Source organism: Rhodnius prolixus, unplaced genomic scaffold, assembly GCF_049639745.1.
Source record: "Rhodnius prolixus isolate KJV_2025 unplaced genomic scaffold, Rpr scaffold_4, whole genome shotgun sequence".
In the NCBI taxonomy this organism is placed as follows: Eukaryota; Metazoa; Arthropoda; class Insecta; order Hemiptera; family Reduviidae; genus Rhodnius; species Rhodnius prolixus.
Window position 1 is genome coordinate 26,128,424 of NW_027411614.1, and position 22,073 is coordinate 26,150,496.

General features: G+C 33.7%; 2 protein-coding genes across 4 annotated transcripts in view; both read left to right on the top strand.

Annotated features, from left to right (window-relative positions):
* The window catches only part of LOC141456190 (chaoptin-like), a 532,556-nt gene that overhangs the window by 248,755 nt on the left and 261,728 nt on the right, over window positions 1–22,073 (top strand). For all 3 annotated transcript variants that reach the window (XM_074131931.1, XM_074131933.1, XM_074131932.1), the window contains exon 4: window positions 9,063–9,207. In XM_074131931.1, the coding sequence (XP_073988032.1) occupies window positions 9,063–9,207 (145 nt within the window). The remainder of the gene's footprint in view (window positions 1–9,062; window positions 9,208–22,073) is intronic.
* Window positions 83–1,146, top strand: LOC141455509 (uncharacterized). The gene is made up of 2 exons (XM_074130618.1): window positions 83–502; window positions 801–1,146. The coding sequence occupies exons 1-2, from the start codon at window positions 83–85 to the stop codon at window positions 1,125–1,127; spliced, it is 747 nt and encodes a 248-aa protein (XP_073986719.1). The 3' UTR covers window positions 1,128–1,146.

Consider the following 22,073-nt stretch of genomic DNA (forward strand, 5'->3'; position numbering starts at 1 on the left):
TGTTTTGTGTTAATGTAAGTTTTCTTTCTATAATTTCATTTACGTTTCTTTGTTCATTACTGGTTAATAATTAAACTTGAAAATGGGAACTAAAAGTGGTATTTGGCTGTTAGAAAAAATGCCCAATGATGAGTTTTTAGGAGCAAGGCTTCCTTCAGAAGAGCAAGTACTTTTAGTGTTTATTTTAGTGTTATCAATGTTGGATGAAGACACTCCTGTTCAAGGATTTCTAGAGGAACAATGCGTGACAATGGTTAACTACATCCAAAATGTTCTAAAAGAAGAAAGCCATCCAAGAGAAGACTACAAAGAGTTTTTAAATCTCCCACTCCTTTATTTAGGAGGTTGGAATGAAAACAATTTCACTTTCAGGATCCCAGGAGCTTTGAATCAAGCAAGGTGGATGGCAAAGGCATTATATGCACTTAAAATAGCCCTTTTTGCTAAACAATTGAATATGTCTCAACGTGAATTTAAAGGAATGAAACGTGTAGTCGATTTTGTCAGTCTCATATACATACGTATGTTCGATTTTGGCACGAGGCTACTGTAAGTCGATGGGCTCCAAAGAATGATCTGGATTTGATACAGCTTCTGGACTCTTACCCGGGGTACAGACGTCAAAAACAGTGCAGTCACAGTTGCCAAAAGGCACCTTTGGTATCTGTCGGAAACAAACGTGTGATTGGCCTTTTTGGATGAACGTATTACTGAAGAAGTTAAACAAAGTATGGTTCAAAATTTGGATACCAAACCTGCGAAGAAGAAGGAATTGAAAAGATTAGAGGGTAAAAATCTAGACTTGGAAGGAAAAGACAAGCCATTTCGTTACCCAAAAAACCAAGACGTTCTTTGAGTTATTTGAGATCTACGACGTGACAGAATACTGCAGCGATTCTCTAAGAAGCCACGTAAATGCTCTTAAAGTGGTAAATGATGCTGTAGAAAGAGAAATAGTTTTGATAAAAAAGTTTAACGAATCGGTTAGAGACGAACAACAAAAACAATTCTTGTTGAGGGCAGTCGAGTATCACAGAGAAGTCGTCACTAACCGAACAAAAGAAGAGATTGCATCATATAAAATTGATCAATATACAAGTACCTTACATGTTCATAATGCCTGCTAAACCTTGTATTTAGAGTTATTATAATTTTAAGTTTGTGATTTATAGTTTTTCCAATAAATGTCATTAAATATTGAGAATTTCGTATTTTTCCTAATTCTGTAAAAGTGGTCAAAGTGTGCAACCTCTAAATATGATCAAATCTTCTCGAAATTCGATATGCGTAACTTTTGAATTACTGAGACTCGGAAGGCGAGCTAAGTCTGCCAAAATTTTATACTAATTTTTTTTATCCTACAAAATGAAACACCCTATTGAAGATTTTACAAAATGTAGAGTAATGTAGTGGTTGTGGGAGAATTAGGAAAAATTTCTTTTATCATCTAATAAAAGCAATCATTACGTCATTTTAATGCACCCCGTATGCAAGACTTTTTGACCTATGATTAGGTTAAGAATATTATACCAGGGTGTTGGTCTAGTGATCAAGAGCGTGGCTTTGTAAGTGGGAGGTCCCTAGTTCGAATTCCGCGTATGACTATATTTTATTAAAAAAAGTATTATGATGTAGTAAGTATTATGAATGATTGCATACCCATACGTATCTGGGATGGAAAATTTGAAAACTAGACCAAGAAAAACATCGTTTACTTCGTGGGTTTTTTCGAAATTCTGTTTTCCTAAAACGTTATTAGCGATTGGTGCGTTTTAAATGGATCACCCTGTAACATATATCTGTAAATCAACATCTTTTTTATAAAATATGTAAAATTTCTCAGTATTTTTTTTTAACGTTTGAAGGGTCACTTCGGTGGAATGTGCACTTTTAGAATCTAAAAAATGTTAATAATAATAGTTCTATGTGCTCTAAAATTTGGATTTTAATAACCATGTATAAATAACGAAGCTTGAAAATTTAGTAGAATAAATACCGTAAGTTAGAGACTAGATTTGTTATAACAATTTGAAGCAACTTACGTCAAGGTCCAAATTCAGATATCTCGTAGCAGATGTGTTTTAATGTCCTTAAACTCCTTTAGTAATAGTAATTACTGGAATGAAGGGATTCCTTCCATTCTTTAATACCGTCTTGGGCGATCTGAGTATTATAAAAAGAATGTACTTAGCCAAGAACCAGAGAAACACAGCAAGTCCGGACATCACGAATCGGATCCTCTAAAAGATTTCAAACTACATCTTCTGAAGCAGCTTTAAATACGATGAATTGCTCTTGAAGTTTCAATCAACGCTGGCTGTGTAAGAAGTTGGCTAGCCAAAATGAATTATGTCTGCAAGTTGGCAAACTATAAGGATTTTGCTCTTTTAGGGCCATCGATGGATTCGTTTTAAGATTTGCTGAGGAAACACTGCAGGCTAGATGGAAACGATTGCACTTTGAGATGTGCAATTAGACAATCTTGTAAGCAAGAAATTTGTTGAAGTTCTATCTATAAAGTTAGCAAGATTTTATTTTGCATAGTTTGAGTTACCCTTGGTTATTCATCTCACTTGCAGATTCAGTTGTGGAACATCCCCCGGCCTCACAGACATGGGCTCACAATCTAAGATGACATCCTGAGTCATGCTGAGTTAAAGAATTCATCATAAGCCAAACTGGCGATACTAGAATTATGTAGATTTTACTTGAAGTAAGCTGTAGACCGAAGTCGTTTACATCGGTCCAAAATTATAACGTCTTCCACATCATAAGCTTTTTATAATGATATTGGGTGAAAAGAGTTCAAGATTTGAGTGAAAGTTGAAGAAAAACTTAAATAAAGAAAAAAGTTCAGAGTTAAAAGGAAAACTTTTCAATAAGTTTTCTAATTTTCACCAACAAATACCTCAGGAAAAGTGTCCTTCCTTTATTGTCCAAGCGCCTAGAGTTTCCTTTTTGTGGCCACTTATGGTTTTCTTCTTTTTTTCATGACTTCCTGTTGTACGGCAAGAAGAAATATTGCAACAGTGTCAGATTTGCGGCATTGTGATTTCCCTGGGAGTAACATTGAGGAATACAAACTAATTGGACTAATTGCTGTAGCTGAGCAAATAAAGGCGAAGCTCACAATGTTTAGTGGTTACTATATTTGATTCTCAGACTTGGTCTTGGATATTTTTAATGTGATTATACTGGGTGAAGCAGTAAGTATTATCAATAGGCCTACTGTGTGAAGTACATATAAAGTTGAATTCAATGAGTTTTTCTAAAATCATTACTTTTTTGCAATAAAAATGTTATTACTCAGAAAGTTTTAGTACGAATTCGAAAATTGCACTTGTTTAAAATATTTCCTAACATTTTCTCAAATATTTCAGAGAGATCAGAAGTAAATGTTTAAAAGGCAATTTGTAACCTTTGACTTCCTTATTTTAAGACAATCTGCTTTAAAAATTGACCACTGGTCCATCTAAAAGAGTTTTCAATGAATTAAACAACTTGATAAACCAATACTGTTGCGGGCTCGTGAACACGTTTTCTTGCAAAACAAACGTAATTTCTTATACAAAGATAAAAAGAAATCCTAGAAATTGATATACCGTTTGAAAGCCCATTAAACAAAGAAACTTTTATAAAAAGTGCCAGCACCTAGTTCTGATAATGATCACGTAAGGGCCTAATGAGTTTTCTTAAAAATTTCAATTACTTTTATTTTTCCAGTATCCGGTAGAAGATTAAAGCTGTTTGAAGAATGACTTTATGCTTCGAAATGGTGTCAATTTTTAGAAAATTTATCTGTCTTTCTAACCGTGTCATCAGAATCGTATTCGGACTAAAACTTTCTGAGTAATAACATTTTTATTGCAAAAAAGTAATGATTATTTTTTTTTAAATTAAAGTTACGTCACTCAAGAACAGTGGAAAATATGAAGTTGGCCAGTATGTCATTAAACTCCACTTCAGTTGTACACAGTAGGAATAGTTACTGGTTCACCCTTTATAAAAAGTATATTGAGTAAAGTTAGCTAACCGCCTCCGTCTACAGTAGATCGGTAGGTGGCCGTAAAGACTGCCTGAGAAAATATAGATTTCTTTGTTTCAATACGCACAGAATTTCAGCGTACCGAAAACAAGCTATTTAAGAACCTTAAAGTGCAATGAGTGAAATGGTACGGGATCGTAGACGGGAGCTGTACTTTAATGAACACGCGTAGTTCGCAAAGTATCGAGCTGTTAAACGTTTATTATTATTTTTTATTTATTTAATACATTTTCATTGGAACCTTCTTGGACATTTTTCGTCGGCTTTCTCATGTTGGTAATACTGAGCGCAGAATTATATTTTGTTAAACATTTTATCAGCATCTCTAAAATATTGCAGTCACGACTTTTCATTAAGTCTATACATTCTGGGTTTTATTTTATTTTGCTTTCTTTTAATTTTTTAATTTTTATTTTTTGGAGGATGCTACTTTAAAAAGCCCAGTGGATGAGATAATCTTTACTTTGTTTAAAATAGTAAAAATTTCACAGAAGCAGGAAAATGTATTTTAATCAAGAGCGTAACGTTTTTAATTTATTTATGAAAACTGAAATAGCAAAATTTTACAGTGAACCAGTTGCTTACAATACAAAGAATGGCAGGCATTTAAATAATTCATTTTTCAGGAAGTATATATGGAAAATATTTTAGGAAATTACTTGTGAATTTCCCACCAAAAGCGGCGTTAAAGAAAGATTAAATCTAGACTTTGGGCATCAATTATTTATTTTCCCTTCAGCGTAAACAGTGAAGAATGTGGGAGATTCCATTGAAATACTCGTTGAATTTTTACTCTCTATTAAAACCATTATCACTTCACCAACTAAAAATACAATATTTCAAAAGAACTGACTTTTCTTTTACCTTCTGGAATAACTCTTAAGCTTAGGGAAAGGGTTTAACGCATTCCTGGATTCCTAAAAATAAATTATTTTTGTGATTTCAATGAAAAAGAATGTTTAGTGAAACTTTTATGTACAAAATGATTGCGATTACTCCGATACAAGCGTCCATTTTGCCGGGAATTCCCAAGTTCACCCCTCTTTTCAAAAACTTGGCTCTCTTGAGTGTACATTGCGCTGAGACTGAGACAATGGACCCCAGCCTTCGATCATAGTTCTTGAACCTTAGACTTCGCTTATTCATTGTGCAACGTAATGCAACATGGTATTTCTGAAAAAAAAAGATACGCATTTTGTGCAGAAAAATTGGTAGGTATTATGTTTTCTTTTTCGAAACATGTTTTGGACAGACTAAGCAACCAATGTAATTAAATTTTTCATCCATTGTGATTTATGAATGCAGTAAATAATCTGTTGCAATTTGCACATTCGATTTGCACAGACAGTAATACAATTACTGTTCATTATTTTTGGTGACTGAATCATAGTTTCAATAGGATGAAAAATTAATGCCAGTTTCAGTCATTATAAACTTTATTATGCCGAGTTTTCGACCTAGGGACTAAGTCATCTTCAGGATTGAGTCCATGAACAGACGAAACAGAAGACACACCAACCCTCTAATGATGTAAAACAGTATATTGTAAATTAGCCCTGAAGATGACCTAGTCCCTAGGTCGAAAGCTCGGCATAATAAAGTTTATAATGACTGAAACTGGCATTAATTTTTCATCCTATTGTAATAGAATATTAAATTTTAATAGACGAACCATTTTTGTTTTTAATTCGTTGGATGTACGGATACATTTAATAGTAATGATTAGGGTGCAGTTGAGTCACTCCAGCCCTTTTTACAATGGTTCTCTTCAACTGGGAAATAATGGATTGAATGAAAACTTCAAGAAGAAAATGCGATCTGTTTCCTTTTCAGGTTTTTAGGGAAAGATTGTAAACGTATCAGAATTTGGAAAAGGAAGATAATGTTCGACAAATATGATAGATACAGAAAGTTCTATCGTGACTGTTGAAGAGCAAAGCTACCATCCTCTGACTTAGAGCTCCCCCTCCAATTCTGACTAGTTCTTTGATGGCAATTTTGCAATGACAAAAAATTATTCAGGTTTTTGGGTGAACAGCGCGTAACCAATCCCGGAACCAATGACCTGCTGCATAATTTTCCTGCAAGAGGAAGGCCTTATTTTGGCCTTAGATGGAGGGACTTGGTATTTGGGACTTCCTTCCAACAGAACAGCTCTTTAGAATTCAGCATGAAAGCTTTTCGGTAGGAAGGCTTAGAAGACTTTACACTGACAGCTCAAATACAGATGTAGTGGGTCTCAGGTTGTTTTGAGCTAAACCTAGATTTGACTTTGCTAGGAACTGCTAGGTTCTATGAAGCTCAAAACAAGTACTGAACTGTTTAGAAATCCTGACGACAATTATCTCGCCAGTAAGGCCAAAATAAGGCCTTCCTCTTGCAGGAAAATTATGCAGCAGGTCATTGGTTCCGGGATTGGTTACGCGCTGTTCACCCAAAAACCTGAATAATTTTTTGTCATTGCAAAATTGCCATCAAAGAACTAGTCAGAATTGGAGGGGGAGCTCTAAGTCAGAGGATGGTAAAAAAACTGACATTGGAGGGACTATTTTGGAACATTAGCATGTTTAGGTGCTGACAGGAAGAAGTGAAAACTGAGTAGTTCATATTATGTCAGTACCAAGAGCTTGTTAGGTGAAGATTCGGCTCTTCGAAGACGAAAAAATAAAAACATTCATCTGGTAGACCAGGAACCTCTCGCCAAGTCCCTAATTAAGCAGACAGGACTGCAGGGAGCGCTCAAAATAGTGGGTACAACAATAGACCCTCCTTGGTAGTGATGACGTAGGCTTTACGGCTAACTTCTCGTACAATGTAAATATATTGTCACTTAGGATCTGTATTTATGTGTATATTTTGTAACAAAATAAAAATTGCGAGTACAAGATATAACCACAAAATTGTTTAGTTGAAAAATAGAAATTTATTGGGCAGATTGTAAATTAAACGAATGACTGGTACACCAGCGATTACATCAGTCTGCAATGGAAATATCATCAGTTATTACATTTTCTGTACTGCTCGCAATTCAGCGCTTTCACTTCAAAACCATGTTTTTAGTGATTTGTTTATTTTTTAAACGGATAAATCATTTAGAAAACCAATTAGGAAGGTTACGATGCTCTTCAAACTCAATATATAGGTATATATGTATATATATTTCCAAATCGATGATACGAGTTATTTAAATATTAGTTCAATTCCACTGTTAGCTCTTAATTTCTATTTAAAAAATTTAAATATTAGAAAGGGCGTGTAATAATAATAATAATAATAGTGCTTTACTTACATCAGATAATCCGTCTGCCAGTTGCTACATCGAAATACAACAAAATAATACACATCGGCAGTATGTTACAGCAAAATAATTTATAAATATAACTAAAAAATAAGTTAATAATTCACAGAAATTCCTCCATAATCAGTCTTCTATACAATATTATATAAGCCTTTAAATATTTATATAAGTAGGCCCAATTTTTCCCATTAAGAAAAAGAATGACATCCTCCTGTGCTAACTTTTTCCCACCCTGATATTGCAATCTATAAGGAGCCAGGATGGGGCATATCCCAATAAAGTGGAAAGTGTCTTCAATCTCAGAAGGATTACACAGGGTACACTCTTGCCTAGACTCTGCACCAAAAGACCTGTAGTTAAGATACAGCGATTCAGATCTGGCCTGCATGATTAGTTGTGCCTCAGAAAATGTCCTGTAACGGATATAATCTACCTCGTATAGCAGTATGGGATACAGTTTATGAAATTGTCCCATTCTAGCACGCGACACCATGTTATCTTTCTCTTGTTGCTGCACTACCAAAATTAAAGTATTCAACGAGGTTTCCCCAGTTAGCAACTTTTTAATTTGGGAATACGGTGGGTACACCGACCGGTTGATCGCTCGCAATGTCTGGGGTGCAAGTCCGTGTACCATGGACTTTGAAGCGATTGTAGAAGATTCCCCTGGATGTGAGTTTTTTGGCCCTTTAAATAATTATTGTTGTTGTTGTTTACGTAGGTAGATAAGCCGTATATCTATATTTCAGTACGTGGTGTACTCGCGAGCTATTGATAGATTAGCAAAAAGCAAGTCATGATAAATTTCCATGGCCCAAAAAAAAAAGCGAAAGTGAAATATTGAAATCAAATTATCAGCCATACTGTGCATTTTTATAACAATTTTTTCATATTTACGAACAAATAGTACAACAACTTATACATTGCAGTTGATAAAAAAATTAAATTGCATTTTAAGTTAGTAAAAATCTATGTTGAAAAAGTGTCGGATAATCGAATTTTTTAGGTACCGCATGTACGGAATGCTGCTATCAAAAGTTGGGTCTGGAAATTTATTTTCTTCATGAGCCTATATCTCGAAAACTTAATAAGTGATTTCAAAAATAATATATTTTACTTATCTACCCATACCGCGCTGAAATGCACCTTATACTGAAACACAGTGTATAAACATAGTATGCATTTCACACCCCTTCTTCACACCTTAGACTACGCCTATGACAACAAGTCGATCGCGACACACTTTTGAGATAAAAAGTAGATCTTATATACAGAAAAGTTGGCCACCCCTGGCAATAGTGATCCTACTTTTGCACGTTTTTCCCAACATAGAACTTTATTGGCAATTACTCGTTTGGCTATTATTTTGGAAAATTTTTGGGGTTTTTAAACAACTTATTCCAGTTGCAATTGATCGCAAATTTCGCCGTACTCAATTTTTCTTTTAAATGCAGATCACACGCCATGTGGGCGTGTATGAGTTAAACGCTGATAGTTCATATATCAAATTTCGAATTGATGTCACCATGCGACCTGGTAATATGCATAGATGTTATAAAATATCCTGATTCCAAACTATAGAATTTAAATAGATCCAAATCAAAAATTATGCGCCACATTTTTAATTAAGAAATGATTTTTTTCCCCCTTATTTTCTGCAGCTTAACTTTATTAAAGACTCCTATAACTTAAAAAACACTTTTAATAATTTGTTTACAGATTTTCCTGGCGGTACGACGTCACACATAGATGTCGTTGGAAGCGCCCTAGAAGTTGTGGAAGCCGATAGTCTAGCCTCTAGCCAACTGCTAACCGTACGGTTCATCAGCAACGCTATTACACAAATATCTGACAAAAGTTTTGTGTAAGTAAATTAGCAAGTAATTGTATTTTTTTTTTGCATTGGCTTCCGCCATACAGCCAGCATCGTCTAGGTGCGTATCACTAGAATATCACTCACTCTCCATTCTTACCTATAAATACATTCGCTTCACACATTCATCACTCTACTATATACGGCTATTTACATAAACTACTGCTAATGGATGGAGCAGCACTCTGTGCTCCTGCCATCCTTATAGCTTAACCAAAATTAAATTCACGTAATCCTGCTCTAAGCATTTTCTACCATTCATTCTAATTCGGCTATAGCTTTTAAATACATTCATATTTCATTGCTAGCTATGCTACAGATTTAAGCACATAGATGTTGGTGGAGAATATAATGTCTTCGTAGCGAAATGGTGCATCTAAATACCTGTATATATCGTCAAACATTCGTTTCCTTTCTACCACATAACGTGGACATATCATTATTACATGTTTGAAATCCTCCTCCTCATTGCAATCTACGCAAAGAGGAGAGGACCTTTTGTTGATCCTGTGTAGATACGATCCGCACACCGCGTGGTTCGCTCTCAGCCTGCTTATTGTCGTAACAACCCATTTATTAGTGACAGTTCCCTTAAACCATGGTTGTCTAGGTAACTGATCTGCCATAGTTTTATAGAATCTACCTTTATTACCATTATTGTAATCTGTCTGCCATTTTTGTAGTGCTGCTTTTGCAATTATACCCTTGATATCAGTGTGTGAATTGTAATCTTTTTCATTGCATTAGTACCAAATAGTGTTAAAGAAAACTTATCGTAGCTTTCCTTTAATCAAGGCATATTGTGAACCATAGAGTCCCTCTTTCTTCGCCGTTCCCTAGAGAAAAAAAATACTAATAAAATGTATCTTATAATAAATATATATATAAAAAAAAAATTAGTAAGCTAAGTTGCTACATTTTAGTAGAATCTCAACACGAAAGATTTTGTTTTATATAAAACCCTTTGGGACATGAAATAACTTTATTATGTAATAAATAAAAAAAAAATAGAATTACTACCTTAACGCAATATTGAGAAATAACGAATTCGAATTAAATTGTCCATAACAACGTTAAAAAGTAATTTAGTGAGAGAAGGCTGTAGTTATGTTGTTCTAAGAATGTACGGTTTTATTCTAGGGAGCAGTAACCCTGCATTCAACTATTTGCAATCTGCTTCTTTTCAGTTTAACAGAGTTATGACTGCGCTAAATCCTCACTCCACTAAATAAGTTTTTGGCGAAGATTTTAATAACTTTTGTTCCATAGCCTTTAATTTCTGGATAGAGTTCAGAAATCCGATTCTCCAGCCATAAATGTGTACAGCCGGATTTAACTTTAAATTTCTCATTTCTTTTTTATTTCTATAAATTCCACTTATACTTTTAGAGATTTTTGTTAAAGTATAGCGGCGAAAAATTATTCAAAACCAAACTAGAAATCTTCATTTTTAAAAATATATCCTTATCTTAAATTGAAGTCTGGATCAAAGCATCAAAATCCTTGGAGATCGCATGATGTTTTTCAACTTTAGTGAATTTGAGTGGCTAGAGTGATAGTTTGGTTTGTCTAGTGCAGGGATGCCAAACTGGCATGCTGCCCCCGAGGTAATTTTTTTGTGGCCCACAATGTTCTGAAATAAAATGAAAAATAGAAAAAATTGTCAAGGCAATACCGTACACATAATTCCATCGCACGTTAACCCTTTAAGCTACTGAAGTGGTCCAGTGCCTTACCTGGAGATCTGCGGACGTTTGAATCATTTACGGCGTCGATTGGAAGCGATATGTCGGCCACTCTAAGAGGAATTCCAGAATGATTCGGTTTTAAAAGACAAAAAAGAAGTAGGAATTCCTCAAAATATATACTTACGTTCTCAGTCTTTGAATCCAGATATAGCAAAACTTGTACGAGGATCGCTGGCCAAGTTTCGGGTAAAAAAAGAATAATTTTCGTTTTATAAATACAATTATATAGTGTTTTAATCCATATTTAATCCTATCCTTATTTTTGAATCCTTACTTCAGAATAAAAAAGTTAACAAAATTTATAAATGTGCTCTGGAGAAAGCCAATCTAGCACACGATCTGTATCCCTTTTAGGTTTCATATTACTGACATGTCTACAACAGCATCTACACAGAATTGGCGTATTTACATCTGCCCATTACACCAGATCGGAGCTATAATGACCAAAGCTGTCTACTGAGGCGGTGTGTATACTCAAAATTCTAAATAATATTAGGTTGCCAGGGAAACGCATAACAGAATTGGCTAGCGTATCAGCGTAGAAAATAACATTTTTCTGCAACCATGTAGGGAAGTTCTCATTACTCAATTAAAATCAGCTGTGTAATGCCCAACTTCCCACACTAGTGGGGAAAAATTCCCATTAGTGTCACTTTCCTCACTAGTGAGTGGAAAAACTTGATTGTGCTTCCTTGATATAAGAAGTTTTGTTATTAACATAAATATTTTCTGTAAAACTTTAATAAGCTTATTTAACGTAACTAAATAATTAAAAAATGAATATTAAAAAATAAAAAAAAAATTGAAAGGAATATAGAAATAAAAATAATACTTTAATAAATAATTAGATATTTTTAATTATAACAGTTAAAAAGGTTATAGTGTTACCTTATAGAAATTTAAAATGGATTCTAGTGATTCCTGTTTAGAAAACACTCCTCCATCAATAAAAGAAACAGCAGAAAATGTAATAAGTAATGTAAATACGTAAGTAATGTAAATAATTGTAATATAACAATAAATGTTTATAATAAATAAATTACTTTTTGTAGACTGTAAAAATGAAATTTTTAATTTTTTTAGTTAATAAATCTAATGGTTGCAGAAAAAATATAATATTTAACTCGAGTGTCAAGTATTTTCCTCACACTCGGCAATTTGCACTTGCACTCGCCTCGCTTCGCTCGCTCGTGCGTGCAAACCCTGCCTCGCGTGAGGAAAAGTACTACTTTCCACACTTGTTCAAATAAATAACTATTAATGAATTCGGAAAATTTCTGAATTCTGTTGATCTTACTACAACAAATTGACAATGTCACTGGCCAACAACAAATACTTGGTAGAAAGTAACACCTGTTCTGGGATTAGCGGATTTAAACGCATGTTAGGTAGGCAAGACAAATAATTCTATTAATGAGGTGTTGCAATTGGTTAAGGAATGAAAGAATTGTGGACAGAGTTGTTGAAAGAAGCGTTCATTCAGATTGTTGCTTAAAAATTAAGATGTATTCATAAAATTAAAGAAGAAGTAACTTTAACTTATTACATTGCTTGAATTATAAATGTTTCTAACGCTGAATTTTTAACGCAGTTTGAACTATTGCTAGAAAAATGATTCAAAAATAGTTTTTTTTTTTAATTTTCAGATAATGTACATACAATGTTTAGCGACAATGGTTCAAAAAACAGAAAAAGTGGAAAATGTTTCCTGAAAAATGGTACTTCGTTGTTCATTCTTTACCAAACTCAAAACTTTAACCAGCCATATCTATTCGTTAAAAACACATTTTTGAAAATTTGGCCCAATTTCAATATTTCCTGTTTCTTACCTAGTTGCTTTCTTGTTCTACTAAATTGATAGCCCAAGCTTCAGTTACCTGTTTCTTATTACCTAGTTGCTTTCTTGTTCTTCTAAATTGATAGCCCAAGCTTCAGCCAGCAACAACCATTTCCCATCGTATGCATATTGATGTTCACTGTGTTATCGTATGGTAATCAGTGACATGCTTACTAAATATAGGAGGTAGTAATTTGAGTATTACGATTCAGTCTAATCGATAAGTAATGTTGATCACTGTTGTTACAATCTTAGTGATTCCTGTGGAGGAAAAAACAGGGATGATTTCAGTAAATCGTTTTGTCGTCATATCACCTATTTTATTCCTTATTCCCTTAGATTATCTGCACCGTCAGGGGTTGGATTTATCAGATTTGATTTACATTTCTACTAATCTGCATCAAACGCTGCATTTCTAGACTCAGCTTTTTGTGCAGTAGTCAAATTCTATAACTGATGTAGAGTTTGACTCCCATAAAGACATAAAAAATCAATCTCTGGCGTTTGGAAGAATGTTCCAACAGTAAGAAAATAAGGTAAGGTGATATGATGGACAACAGCACTGCGAATCCTGGACCCATTATCAAAATATTATTTAGTCCAAGGATGAGAGATTTCAAAGATGGTGGGTGAGTCACCAATTTCACATGATGACCGATTCTGTTGATACTTTTGTTTAGATTTTAAAATTAGACTAATATTGTCTCAATAAATCGTTTACGCTTTGATTTCACAGGTGTCTAAAACTTTTTTATTTAGAAAAATTACATAAAGTGCACCTTAACCAGTTATGCGCGTTTGACGTGTAGGCACGTCAAACCAAATCTCTGTTATGGTGCGTTCGACGAGTATACTCGTTGTGAAAAATATATAATTGCCATTAACTATAAAAATTTGAAATTTTAATAAAATACAATAAGAATATTATTTGGCAGGATGATTCCTTTACCTTACCAATAGAACTGCCAAGTATTTTATACAGAGGGGGTTGGTGGGAGCCAGCCAAATGATAAGTGGTTGGTACATGTTTGGTCTCCGCATTAGAGATTGGGAATTACGCACACCAAATAGAAGCTCTCAACCCTTGTGCAATGCCGTTTTTACCTTAGATAGAGATTCAGGACCTCAGTACGAGCATGATTTCATTTTGCACAGCATTCAAGGCTCTTTTCTTCCTTGTAAAAGCTCTTGCGACTCTAGTTAACTAGAGCAATGCATACGTGAAGCGGTGCAAGATTTTGAATGAGCACAGAATGCTCTATAATCTCAAGCCCTAGAAATTGTAAGTGCTTGCAGTGACTATTACGACGTTGTAAATTTTTGGTTGTTGTGCCCTGCGTTCAACGTGTATACACGTCAATGTCTGATTTTAATTCCGCACACTGTGGGTTTTCCTTTTTTTTAAACTAAATTCATCGCTTAACTGGTTAAGAGATGAGTTGGTAGGCCCATTTCAGTAAATTGTATGGTACTAAGTCTAAAAAAAAAACGGGTTTGAAGAACATTCAATAACTAAGTTCCGTTTTTTTAAATAATGCCTATTTCGATTGTCTCCAAACTTCATAACTTTCTTTTAATTACCTAAAAACTCTTTAGAACACATTAAAGAGCTAACGAAACTAATTTTTCAGAAGAAACAACACCAATGTTGCTTAAATTAGAACAATACATTGTATACAGAAAATTCTTACAGCTCTAGCAGATAATCGAGCATTTATATATTGAAGCAAATTCGATAAGACCCGGATTGTGGTTAGTGTAAAATTTGTTTTAATGTTTGGTATTTACTAATATTAAATCAATATAAATAAACCAGATATTGGCTTAGCTAAACATTCCTGAACAGTTTAGCGTGGTCGAGGTGAACATAAAAGTATTATTTAGCAAATAAGGTAAACATCTGTTCACTAATTCTAAATGCTAAACAATAAAATTTGGTAAATTATTTGTTCATTTATGTTTTATTTGATTTTAAACATGTTATTTGATGACTAGCATAACCTCTTTGCAGTGTAGGCAAGAACGTTTCTGACGAATACATAACAAGCAAGCTCTAATTCACCCACGAACTTACATAATTAGCGTACTCGTTTCGCCACCACCATGAAACCTGGTAATATTAATATGCTGAAAGACAGAAATAGCTAGAAAAATATCTGATTAATGCCAAAGAAAACAAAGAAATTTGTCGATAAAATTCAACAGTGAACCCGCATGAAGTTTAAAGATATTTTCACTTTGTACTTAGCGATAACTATACTGCTCCAGTCCTCTGGTTTGAACTCCATAACTACTACCTGCACCTCATATAATCAACTTACATTTCAATCTTCTCTTTATTATCAGTAAATCTAAAGGATTAAATCTAACTCAGATAACTGAGTATAAACTCTTGTTAGTTATACTTCGGCCAAGTGCTTTCCTAGAACATAATTTGGCTTGCCTTTAGTTTGGACTCATATTTCTTTAAAAGTGCCTGCTTGATTATCTTGGCCACCTTTTGCTCTATTAGCTACAACAGATTTTGCAAGATGCATGCTTAGAGCCGCTATTGGGGTTATAACTCACGAGGACCAACTTAACTAAGCTGTAGTACTGAATGGAAAGCTTCATCATAAGCTAAGTACAAGGATTCTCGACTAAGTACCTGAGCTTCTTTTGATTCCTCTGCCTTTCCTTGAAAAACCTTGTGTTTAGTTTCAGGAGCTTAGTTTCTTTCTAAGTTGTCCCGCTTTTCAGATTATTTTAAGCCTTTTAATATTTAACCTATTGGTGTCGAACCCTATAAATTTAAATTTATTAATTGATATTCTAAACATAAATAGAAGAGAAACCTCCAGGCTGTTATAATAGTGAATCTTCCTTCGTGGGGACAATTACACCCACTTTCCTGCGCAATTTATCACACTAGACTCAGGCCGCTTATTCCTGAACACACTACAGGTTAAATAAACTCCAAGGCTAAGACCCAGCACCCAGTCCAAATACTCCGAGGTCCACTCCTCTAACCTCTAAGCCATCGGAGAGCCTTTATGATTTCTATGGGTGCCGTTGGCATAATAACTTTCTTGGATGGCTGTAAGTTCGTAGTGGCAGTTACAGAAATATAAGTAACAAAAAAAAAGTAAAGTAATCGCCTATTTTTTCAGGCGGGCTTTACGTCCAACTACCAAATTAGGTGTCGGTGGACGGAGGCGACTAGCAAACATACTTTACTGTAGATTTCTTTTATTAATTATTAAATAAAATCCAAGGCCTAAGACCGGGAATCGAACCCAGTACCACAATGCATATTAGCTTTGCAGGTCTCGCCTCTAACCGCTCGGCTACCGTGGCGCCTGAAATATAAGTAAAATCAATGTCAAACTAATTTTGTTGACCTAAAAATGGGCGATATGATTAGCACAAAATGTTACCTAGATAAGTCGACGACTGTTTGTTTCTAAAGGCTATGAGTGAGTACTATTATCTACAAGTGTTTCAAATAGGCGGAACTGTAACATGTCTGTGACAGCCTTACATTATGTCTTCGTTAAACTTATCTTCCAGGCTTAGTGAAGGCTTACTCCTGTAAAGTACGAGTTCTTCTCTCACCCTCTTTTTTTTCAACCTTCCCATTTAATACTTTTATCCATTTAAACTTTGTTACTCGTCCAACTTTGATCATTTTCACCAAGCCAATCACTTTTCCTAATTCTTTTGAAGGTAAAAAAAGGAAATTAACCTAAACTTCTGGAGTTTTCTTTTATATTTTAAAGATATAAGAAAGTTATTTTAATCCCAAAATAATTAGGTTTCTTTCAGTCAACATTTTCAAAAAATATTATTATCTCCGTTTAATAAAGAATCTTCTTTTTCTTTAATAATGCCATTCACAATGGATTAATCTGCATCTAAGTCCATGGCCAACCAAATAGCAGATTTCCATGATTTTACTTTAATTTTCATTCGGTTTCTGCCAACAGCTCATGTTTTTACTACTTTCGATTTCGGGTTTTAGTTACTATCATCAATAAAACAAAATTAAATTAAATTCAGTGCCGCATGATAGGTCATCACCTTCTATAGTTCTTCTACACATCCACAAACCTTGAACTAACAATTTTTATTAATCTTATTTTTAAGTAGTTTTGGCGTCTCAATGACTCCTGTGCTCGAGTTCTTATCTGTATGCGACTTTTAGTTCCTTATTTGTATTTCAATGTTATTACCGAGTTAATAATCATTAAGAAGTAATTATTGTCGGGATATCCATCTGCCTTCTCTTTGAAGAACCTCTCTCTTGACGAAGGCCTCCCTTCACTGCATTTCTACATCCAGTTGATTCTTGACTATGTTGCATTCCAAACAGTTAAGTTCTTATGTTAGTCTAGATCACTAAATGCTTAAAAGGAATCTAACCATTTCTTCTGTGAGAAAAACCTTTAATCAAACTTTTGAGCAAAATATTCAAGTACAAGTTGATTTATATTTTCGTATTCACTAAATAAATTTTACATAAAAATTATTCGGTTACGGGTATTTGGTAAGCCGACTTTATTTAAATATGGGAATTCAATCTCATATATAGTTATTAATAATATTATACAGTTAGCCAATACAATAAAGACACTTTTAAAGTGTCCCATCTCCACGAAGTTCTCAAAGTTAAATTGAAAATCGAATTTTGCTCTCGGAAATTTTTTTCTAATAAATGTTATAGATCTTAAGTTTTAATGAAAATCCGAGAGCCATATTTAGACGCTTCTAAAAAACTGATAGAATAGATTCAGTAAAGTGTACCTCTAAAGTGTAGCTGACTAATTTTTGACCAAAACTTCTCAGAGTTATCCATTAATGGAACCTAAGCTACATACATCGTATTAATCAAACTACATCCTTCGACTTTTCGTTTTTGAACTCCAGGTGAATACACACACACACACACACACTTACACCCAGAGTCTAATTTGTAAAGTCCCACCTTTTTTAGATTCAGGGGACCTCAAAACGAATATATCCGTAGAAAATTCAAAATCTAAAATTGCTACGATTACTAAACTTCTCTTAGTAGAGTGAGAGAATGAAAGGAGCCTAGAAAAACGATATACAGGGTGTCCCAAGCTATATGGATAACGACTTTTCCTCGGAAACTAAAATATTAATAATAATTACAGATCATGCTCGAACTGGCCTCCACCATTAGAAATGCATAGACATGCTCTTTTCTGCCAATTGTCCCTTACTGCCAAAGAAATAGATTTGGCTTTAACCGAGTTACAGGCTACTGAATCGCCCCTCGTGTCGATATAACACGCCATCAAATTTCCTATCGAGATATCTCTTTACATGCCTGATGATGTTATACCATCTTTAGATGAACTAAAACAGAGAATAATAGATGCCTGTAACTCGGTTAAATTCGAATCTATTTCTTTGGCAGTAAGGGATAATTGGCAGGAAAGAGCATGTCTATGCATCTCTAATGGTGGAGGCCATTTCGAGCATGATCTGTAATATTAATGAGGAGTAAAATTTATAATAAAATAGTATTTTTCTTCTTATTCAATCAAAAAACCGTTAAAATATTATCATTTTGAAATTTCTTATAAGAATCATGTTTTCATTCATAACTTGTAAAATATCGCTCACAGTAAAAAAGCGTTCGAGTAAATTTTTCTTAAAAAAAATAGAGGAATCTATTTCTGAAATAAAAACCCCACCTCCCCATTTGAAAAAAATGAAGTTGGTGCCTGTATCTCGCTTCTGGAAGCACCGAAAAAAATTTACAAATTAAATTTGGATTTCTAACAAAAAAGTAAGAGGACACGTATTTTTTAGTTTTTTTCTAGCTATCTTAGTTTCCGAGAAAAAGTCGTTATCCATATCGCTTGGGACACCCTGTATAAGACTTTTTAGAAATTAATTCTTCGCGTACTAACTAATTAGTTGTTTTTAATTTTTCCTTCACATCAAATTTTTGGAAAAAGTGTCGTAGATTGTATACATAGTTTGTTGTACCCTAAACTCGAAAAATAAATTTAGCGCATTTTACAACTTCTTTAGATTTCTAATAAAACAAAAATAATTATTTAACTACCTTTCCCGCTGTAAAAATTAAAAAATACTACACAATGCATGAATAGATTAGTATATAAAGAAATTTCAAGAAAAATAAAACGAAAACAGATTTACTTTCACGGATGAACGCGTTAATCTGACAGATGAAATACTGCTGCTGGAAACTGTAAATTCTAACGTTGTAAGATTTATTGCTGTAAATCAGCGAGGAGTTAGAAAGATACAAACAAAATGCTTAAGCGCACCAACTAATTACAAACATTTAAAAAACAAGTTGGGTATGTATGATGATACTATCAGTTGATTAAATTGATTAGCCAATAAAATGATGGCGAAAATGCATTTGTGTTGTGATTGAAGTAGCGTGAGATTAGACTAAGATAACTAATAAAAATACTATTCAATTAACATTAAATTATGTACTACGTAGATTAAAAATATTTCGAAAAAAGTGCTAAAAATGAGCTAAAATGGCATTCCAAACATTGTTCTTGTTCTTCTTCTTCTTGTTACCTATTTTGTAAACAACGTAACGCCTAAACGCGCGATCCAATTTTCATGAATGAGGTGTCATTCGATTCGGAATTTCATGCGGTTGTGCCTTTGGAGGGGGGGGGGGTTCAAACCTTTATTTGCAACGTTAGAGGAGCTAGCCTCATTTATATATGGCTCCCTCTTTAGCTTTTATTGCAAACTCTGTAAATCTTATCCCTATTTCGTTAAAACTTGATTCAAAAGTAAAGCTCAAAGAATGCATCAAAAAGGCATAAAAAACAATTTGGAGAATATTAAGAATTTTAATTAGAAACTTATGGTCGATTAAAAAGAAAAGATTAAAGAATACATAAAAAAGATTTTCAAATCAATTCCAAAAAACAATTTCAGGAAAAGAATGATTTTTAACTAAAAAAATAAAGGTTGATCACTCTGCTTCGTTAACTTTAATTTACCAGCTGATCTGTTAGGCCAGTTACCTACCGGTGGCCATCTTTAAATCGTTAGTGATATCTCTTTATTAACGTGATTTTTTAAAGTGAATATCAGTGATTGTTAAAGAGAAGTTCTATTTTATAAATTGTGTTTAAGGTGAACTTTTTGTTAATGTCTGTGTTGTCGATTTTTGTTAATGTTATTGTGTAGTAGCTAAGATTGTTATACTAGCTCAGAGTTCCCCAAACTTTTTTGTGTCGTAGACCCCTTGCCATGTTTTTCCGTGTTGGGTAGACCCCCTACTTACCTGATATTGATTTCCTGTAAATTTCTAACTGTAGTGAAGTTTAGTGTAAAAACACATGTTAATTTATACATTTATTAATTGAATTTAAATTAAAACTACTCAAAATAAAATTTTGTATCTGTTATGTAAAATGTACGTAACATTAAATAAACATAAAATAAACTATAAATAAAATAACATAAGCAATAAGTCAATATTTTTAGTGAGAAGGATGAACCTGATGCTTTAATAATAAATTATCAACATTTGGCGTCAATTTTGTAAGGGTTAATCTTAAATCTCCTCGGCTAATGATGTCCAGTCTGTTTCTTTTTTTCGTTAGGAGATTGGTAACAGCGCTGAATATGTTTTGATATTATAAGATAGTATGATGTAAGTTCTATCAGTGTATGTGTTGAGATCCACTATCGTGGACCCCCATTTTCATTTCATGGACCCCCAAATTTTTTTTCGCTGAGGTAGACCCCTTGCAGGTTGTCATAGACCCCTAGGGGTCGATATAGACCACTTTGGGAATCACTGTACTAGCTTTAGGTCTGTCCATAGAGTAGAAATTGAAGAGTACAGGACTTATTATCTCCTTGTTGCAGGCTCGCAAGAATTGTCGTCGAGTTCTGTAAATGTCAATGATTCTTACCCGGAAATTAGATCTTGTAAAAAGGATCGTATGATTTGAATAAGGTAATTAAGAGGGTAAGTCTACCTAATTTTGTAAAGCGATCCAGCGTGTCGAAATTGTCAAATACATCCGCTAAATCTAGAATTATAGCTGCTGGGTACTTTCTGTTTTCTACTTTATGAACGATATGTTCAGGTTATTATCCTAACTTGATGTTATTGATAAATGCTTTGACTTGAACCCAAATTGGTGAGTCAGTCAAGTTTTGTAATAGTTGTTAGCAGATAAATGTGTCCAACCGATTTGCAATTATTTAAATTGTAAAATAAGAAAAAATGAAATAAAAATGGGAGAAAACACAAACTAAAACACAAAACAATATTATTATATACTTAATACTTAAGGGTATGAATGAACACAAATTAACATAAATATAGTTTATTCACATAATTCATAAGGCATAACACACGTAAAGCATAACTTCCATAAAGAGTGACAAATCTACCTGCAACCCTCTAACTACCCCTTAACGGTCGCCCCTTCTCTTGCACCCTCTACAGGGTTGCCAAATATCAAGCATTTAAATTTACTACAAAATACATAAATATCCAATGCTTGAGTTACAAGTGACTGTCGACAGGCGCACTTTATGTCGGTTAAATTACTCTAACGTCTTCAAGTTTCATTTTCCTATGCGGAAGTATTATTATCAGGCAGATTTTCGAAATGCGGAAATAAATAATTTCCGGTCCTTGAATACGACAGAAGTAGATGGTACAAATCTTTCTAGGTTGAACGTCTTTTTCTTATAAATGCTGAAATAAAATTAGAGAGTCCTAATATATAAGGGTTATGCTTGTTACGTGCTCAGGTAATGTTTTAGAATTGAAAGATGGAAGTTGTGAGAACGTAAGATGGCGAAACTAAATCATACCTTTGAAAGTAATTGTTGTTAAATTAAATACTGACGAACATGTGAATCTAATCATTTGACAATTAATGCATAAATCAAATATTAAATAGAACATTTTTTTCGTAGAGAACATGCTACACGCGCGTTATATTTACGCATTTTTTTGTGAGGTTTGTGCATCTGTACCGTGTGTTTGGTACTGAATGACTTTAAATGGTATATCAGAGATATAGTTAATTTGGTCTTTCATAATGTTTTGGTAAATGGCTTTCTGATTGTATATTTCTACTCTTTCAAAAGATGACATTGTCTTTTTTTTTTCAGTATATAACAAAGTCATTGTGTTGTTGTTACTGTCCAGTTGATGACTGTGTTTGATAAGGAGGTTAGCATGATGTACGAGCGGATCTGTTCTTTGTATCTGTCTTGGATTTTTCTCTGGT

What these genes read in the sequence shown, in the direction of transcription:
- LOC141455509 (XM_074130618.1), top strand. Translation starts at nt 83, where the DNA reads ATGGGAACTAAAAGTGGTATTTGGCTGTTAGAAAAAATGCCCAATGAT. An exon ending in TGAAACGTGTAGTCGATTTT is followed by an intron (nt 503 to 800) that starts GTCAGTCTCATA and finishes GTAAAAATCTAG; the next exon opens with ACTTGGAAGGAAAAGACAAG.